This window comes from Chenopodium album, chromosome 22 (genome assembly GCF_948465745.1).
Source record: "Chenopodium album chromosome 22, dcCheAlbu1.1, whole genome shotgun sequence".
Taxonomy (NCBI): domain Eukaryota; kingdom Viridiplantae; phylum Streptophyta; class Magnoliopsida; order Caryophyllales; family Amaranthaceae; genus Chenopodium; species Chenopodium album.
In genome coordinates, this window is record NC_137855.1 from 40,102,984 (window position 1) to 40,109,028 (window position 6,045).

Here is a 6,045-nt window from a genome sequence, read left to right on the forward strand (position 1 = left end):
AGCCAAGTAAACCAGCCAACAGCCACTTGCCGAACAAGGCCAATATTTCAGATTTTGACCTTTAACTTTAAAAAATTGTATAATTTATTGTTAGACATTTCTCAATGATCAAAATGCAATACTATCAATTATTAAACATTTTTTTCGTGTCGCATTTTCTTAAAGCGTGTTTTCTTTGACTTACTTTGGCCTAACTAAATTTATATGAGCTTATTTTATATAAAATTACATATATTTGTGAACTTTATTATTTTTATTAAAAAAACTGTTACATTATATTTGCTAGAAATAATCTATGACTTAAATTATTATTACTTTGTTTGAGTTTATTCAGATGTCATTCTCCTCAATATATTAACATAAGTTTCAACAAAAATAAGTTTGATTGTTTAAAGATAACTAATAAAGTACAACAAAACTAGGATCAACATATTGCTAAGGGCCTGTTTTCATTGACTGAACTCAGCTGAACTGAACTGAGCTAAACTGAACTAAACTGAAATGAATATTTTATAAGAGAAGGAAATTAAGAGCTGAACTAAACTGAAATGAATATTTTATAAGAGAATGAAATTAAGAGCTGAACTGAGCTGAGTTGAGCTGAACTGAACTGAATTTCAACGTATGAGAACAGACCATATATAAGTCCCAACTCTTGATTAGTAAGTACATTCTATGAGCTCAATATTGCATTGGAGGGCATTCTTTTGTTGAGTATATTATCTTTAATTATCACTTGATCTCAAACAAATACGAGGTAATGAAGGATGAATGGATGATTGATAGTAACAATATGACTCATCAACTTGCTAAGCTAATGCCTCTTATATCAAGCTAGAATTAATGCGAGAAATGTATAAGGTATGACCAGTTCACATTTACTGAACTAAGTTTAATTGAACTGAAATGAACTAAATTGAGTTTAACTAAACTGATTGGAGTTGAACTAAAATAAATTGAATTGAATTGAATTAAGCTGAAGTGAACATGGCCGTAGTCTCCATCTAAACTTATTTTGTCCGAACTTAAGCTAACCAAAGACTGAAAGAGGCTCTCTTATCTTGTACATCTGGTTGACAGAAGTCAGAACAACAAAATGAAGACGAAGAAGAAGATAAACCACCAGATTCTGTAAACCCCACTTTCCTCCATTACCAAAGATACCTTCTTCCCCAATTTTTTAGGGTTTCTAATTTATCTTCGTATATTCTTTCTTTGTCTTCTCTTCCTTCCTTCAATGGCGATTTTCTCTCACTTCACTTTCTCCTCCACTTCTCCTTACCTCCATTTTCTCTCTCCTCCCGCCATTGTTGAACCTCACTTCATCTTCAGCCCCCAATTTCACCGCCTAATTCTTCCTCCTTCTGCTCATTCTAACCCTAAGCTTTTGAAGCCCAATCGCCGCTCCCCGTTCGGCGAACCGCTTCCTGTGTACGATTCTGATGACGATGATGATGACGTGGAGGTTCTGGAAGATTCGAATTTATGTTCTGGTGTTGTGATTGATAATGTTGTTGATGATGATGATGGTGGTGGTGTTCCTTGGTTGAATGATGATGTGAGTTTGTTCAATTTTATGCCATTTGCAATTAATTTTGTTGTTTATTTCTGTATAATTATGCTATTGTTTTTCAATTTGATTAAGCTGGAATTTTGTTGGAGAGCTTAGGAATGATGAATTTATCTACAAATTGATTTGTTTTAAGGATTTTTGATGTAGAATTAATGGTTGAATGATGAATTAAGTAGAAATTTAGAGTAAACTTAAATGTTGTGAAAATGAAATTTTGTATCCTGATTTGGTATTCTTGTAAGAATACATGGCAAAATCACGCGTTAATGGGTGTATTTGATGTTTAGCTTAGCTTAGCTTACCATTTTCACTTTTAGTTTCCTAGAAGGGCTGTATCAGTATCACCCTTAGTGTGTCATGATACTTAAATTATCTACCAAGTTTTGAAACAAGACCTATTTTCGGAGGATAGATAAGTAGCATAATAATTTACGTATCATTCTTTGTTTAGTAAGCACTAACGAATGGTTGCATTGGACTTTTGATTGGTTTAATGATTCACCAATTTGATCATAGTACTTATCTTAGCTCTTTGTTGTTTTTTTTTTGTTTTGGATTCTGTTTTGGGGCCAGGTAAATAACCGAATTCTGTTCAACCGGAGGGGGGTGGGGGGGGGGGGGGTTTCCTAAGTACTTATCCGGCCTTTAAGATTTCCACTGAGATTCATGATGAGGAAGATTTTCAGAAGCTAAGCTGATGGGATTGCTTTCGCTATAGTAATTGACAGTCTATGAATAGATAAGGGGAGAGCTTCTTCTATTGGATTATGATTCCATAGTAAGATGTGAATGTGAGTATTGAGTTCTATGCTTTGCACAGTACAAAATTTAATTTTGGATGGTGTTCAGTCATCAGGGTTTGTATTTTGACATTGTAGGTTTTTTTGGGTGCTCAATTGCTCACTCCTTAGTAAGTGATAGGTCCCATATAATCTAGGCTCTTCTATGAGGAATTCAGTTCCTTGACTATCCCTCACCCCTTAAATTTTAATGCCTCATCAATTCGTCATACCACATAGTAGTCTGGTTAGATTTAAGATAAATGGAAAACTCATATTTTATTATAGTAATACATATAGGAAGTACTTTACTGTTCTGATGGCTCCAGATAAAATTGTAGGCTTGTAGCCTATATGATATCAAATAATTAAAGTTTGGAAGCTTTGGGATTTAAGGAAGTTGACGACTTGACTAGCTTCATGTATCCATAATCCCAAATGCCTGTGTAGTTGAAACCACTGTGAACACATATTTCTATCATGGCAAGTTGTTTCCATGATACATGTTTTAATATGCATAATCTGCATCATCTAAAGGTCTTACAGTGCTCTACAGTTGTGTTTGACTTTCATATCTTATCAAAGACCTGTGCATTAAATGTCACATGATTTTGTTTTGATGACTCCTGCAGGATGATGAATTTGCAGAACCAGCAAACCTGAATAGTGGTGAACAAAGATCTAAATTGCTGGCTGCAACAAAGTTGAGACCAGGTAAGCTTTGAAGTCCTTTGTCAAAATGTCCCAGTTTGAGTTCAATTCTCATGTAATCCTCTTACTAGGAACCCGGAAAAAGACAAGTAATGTGGGCACAAAAGCAGATGGTAAAGGGAAGGTAGGCTTTCATCATGTTCTGAAGTGTCAGTGTGAGGATGTATTGCTGCTGTTTGGACTGAAGAGCCTTCCATTATTGCCTTTGATTGCAGTTGGAAGGAAGGAAAGGTCCAAAGAAAAAGTATTCACAGCTAGCAGAGGAATTTAGACTCGATACTAGATGGATTCCCCTTCTTGATTATCTGAGCACCTTTGGGATGAAAGAGTCTCATTTTGTTCAGATGTACAGAAGACACACAAATGCTTTTCATATCAATGTTTTTTCTGCACGGGAAAGGTTGGAATACCTGATGAATGTTGGCGTCAAACACAACGACATCAAAAAGATACTATTAAGGCAACCTCAACTTCTTGGGTACACTGTGGATAGCAATATGAAGTCCCATGTGGCGTTTCTGGTGGATTTAGATATTCCTGAATCTAAGATAGGGCAAGTAATCACTGTTGCTCCATCTATCTTTTCATATAGTGTTGAAAATTCCTTGAAGCCCACTGTAAGATACTTGATTGAGGAGGTTGGGATCAAGAAAAGTGATTTGGGCAAAGTTGTGTCTCTGAGTCCTCAAATTCTTGTTCAGCGGGTTGACATCTCTTGGAATGACCGCTATGATTTCCTTTCCGAAGAGCTGGGAGCACCTAAAGAAAGTATTGTGAAAATGGTTACTAAACATCCTCAGCTTCTTCATTACAGCATTGAAGATGGATTATTGCCCCGGATCAATTTTCTGAGGAGCATTGGCATGCAAGATCCTGAAATATTGAAACTCTTGACTAGCATCACACAGGTATTTTTCTCTGTCTTTTAAATCTCATCATTCTTATGATTATTGTGCTAGCCTTGAAATGATTTATTATAGAGGTCTTCTCTGTGCAGTTATTGCATGTCAGGTTGCCTAATATTTGGATTTCATTACGTTCTTGTCAAGAATGTTGCTACAAAATCTTATGGTTTGTCATGTATTTTTGTAGGTACTTTCTCTGTCACTAGAGCGAAATCTTAAGCCAAAGTACAAGTATCTAGTTAATGAACTTCAAAATGAAGTTCGATCCTTGACGAAATATCCCACGTACCTTAGCTTATCACTAGAACAGAGAATTCGTCCTCGGCATAGATTTCTGGTTTACCTGAACAAAGCGCCAGAGGGACCATTTCCTCTGAGTTCTCTGGTTCCGACTGATGAATCCTTCTGTCAGCAGTGGGCAGGTACTAGTGTGGATAAGTATATAGCATTCAGGCAAGGCATGATGCTCAAAGAGTTTGCAAAGAAATATGAAAAGTAAGGTTGAATTGGGTAGTATTAATGTAAATGGGACTAACCATATTGTTGAGCCATCTCATCATGACGCTGATTTTGAAGACGTGTATAGTCAAATTTTGGGTACATACTATTTTCCATAAACTCATGGTATGTTAATTCCATTTGTAGATAATCTTACATGCCCGCTTTGGTAATTATGTTGTATATACTCGGATTTGCTGCTTGAAAGGTCATTCCTAAAGGTCATTGTGCAATTTTTTTGCAGGAATTACACTGATTCCCAACTTGTTTATATTTGTATTCTCAATAGACTGAAGGCGAGTTATAAATCTGTTACTCCTGTGAGCTCCAAGCAAACTGTGGTGTTGCTAGGTCCATTTTTCAAGGTTTACTACCATAAAGGTCAGTTACCTATGATAATGCTAAGTATTGCTGAACGTGTTATTGGCTTACCAAACGAACATATGAATCTTCTTAATCTCTGGTGAAGGGCTTGTAGAATATCACTTTTGCCCTTTTATACTTCCCTTCCAAAAAGTCCCTCTAATTTAACTGACTGTGGCTCCCAGCAATGGCCATGCTCAATTGCTCATCAACTTTGTTTAAAAGGGTTGTAAACAAATCAAGTTTTGATACAGGATGCCATACTATATATTCCATAGGGCAGTTCGTGTGAATTTCCTTTCAGACTATCACATAGTACTAATTCTTTTGCATTATACTAATTTTTTTAGGTCACTTCATTGCAGGTCTTAATGGTCTTGAGTTCAGCTGTAATCACAACAGTCACACAATCAATAAATCAATACATAGTTATCGTGTCTTTTTCGGGCTCACGAGTCATGAAACCTTAACAGCAGCAGCAGATGGTAATATTTGCAGAAAATTGTCATAACCTGTCAATTGTAATCTTGTTTCAGAAAGCTTATGCACGTGTTCTTTGTGTCTGCACATCATATACTTGTAACATTGAAGTTCACAGCATTTTGTTGAACATGATAAGCAATGGTTGTTTAGTTGATTTGAAAATACAATGTTATGTATACTAGTACTGTATGTTATAGTGATATACCAACAAAACGATACTATAATGTGTTTTTGTTTTTTTTAGATATTATCATCACCTTTTTATTTCTAGTTTATGTACATTTGGTCAATAAGGTTATTTTACACATTTTATTTCAACATTACTCATTGTTTCTTTGTTCAGTGTGTTTGAATTTGTTTGAAAAGAAGTCTACTTGTTTTGCTATATAGCTTTGAGTCAGATTCTGCTAAATTAGCTCTAGTAATCAAATACGATTGTGGATTCAGTGATACCATTTGGCCAAATTGTTTGTGCTGCATTACATGTGGTAGAGTTTTTTTTTTTTTTTCAATTATTTCAGGTGAAGGGTTAACTCTTGCTCGTATGTGATATGGAGATTGGGAAGACTAGGTTGTTGATTGTAATCTATTGATGCACTTGTTGAGTACGAGTTTCGCGTAGCTTAATATAATCATCTAGATAATAGGAAGTTGTAATGAGAAATGGAGTTAAAAACCCGAAAACATTCCATCAAACTAGTTAACAGGCAAAGAAGAATTGAAACTCAAACCA

The 6,045-nt window shown here is 35.4% G+C and overlaps 1 protein-coding gene across 2 annotated transcripts; it reads left to right on the forward strand.

Moving 5' to 3' along the window:
- Positions 1-1,068: 1,068 nt before the first annotated feature.
- On the forward strand, positions 1,069-5,587 carry LOC145605700 (transcription termination factor MTERF9, chloroplastic-like). 2 transcript variants are annotated; one of them, XM_081661772.1, is made up of 7 exons: positions 1,069-1,558; positions 2,985-3,066; positions 3,135-3,187; positions 3,279-3,971; positions 4,156-4,565; positions 4,711-4,847; positions 5,195-5,587. In XM_081661772.1, exons 1-5 carry the CDS (start codon positions 1,238-1,240, stop codon positions 4,465-4,467), a joined length of 1,461 nt encoding a protein of 486 aa, XP_081517898.1. In that variant the 5' UTR covers positions 1,069-1,237; the 3' UTR covers positions 4,468-4,565; positions 4,711-4,847; positions 5,195-5,587. The 2 variants fall into 2 exon arrangements, with proteins under 2 accessions (XP_081517898.1, XP_081517897.1); XM_081661771.1 differs by having other exon boundaries at positions 1,070-1,558; positions 4,156-4,592.
- The last annotated feature ends 458 nt before the right edge of the window (positions 5,588-6,045 follow it).

What these genes read in the sequence shown, in the direction of transcription:
- LOC145605700 (XM_081661772.1), top strand. Translation starts at nt 1,238, where the DNA reads ATGGCGATTTTCTCTCACTTCACTTTCTCCTCCACTTCTCCTTACCTC. An exon ending in TTCCTTGGTTGAATGATGAT is followed by an intron (nt 1,559 to 2,984) that starts GTGAGTTTGTTC and finishes TGACTCCTGCAG; the next exon opens with GATGATGAATTTGCAGAACC. An exon ending in AAGCAGATGGTAAAGGGAAG is followed by an intron (nt 3,188 to 3,278) that starts GTAGGCTTTCAT and finishes CTTTGATTGCAG; the next exon opens with TTGGAAGGAAGGAAAGGTCC.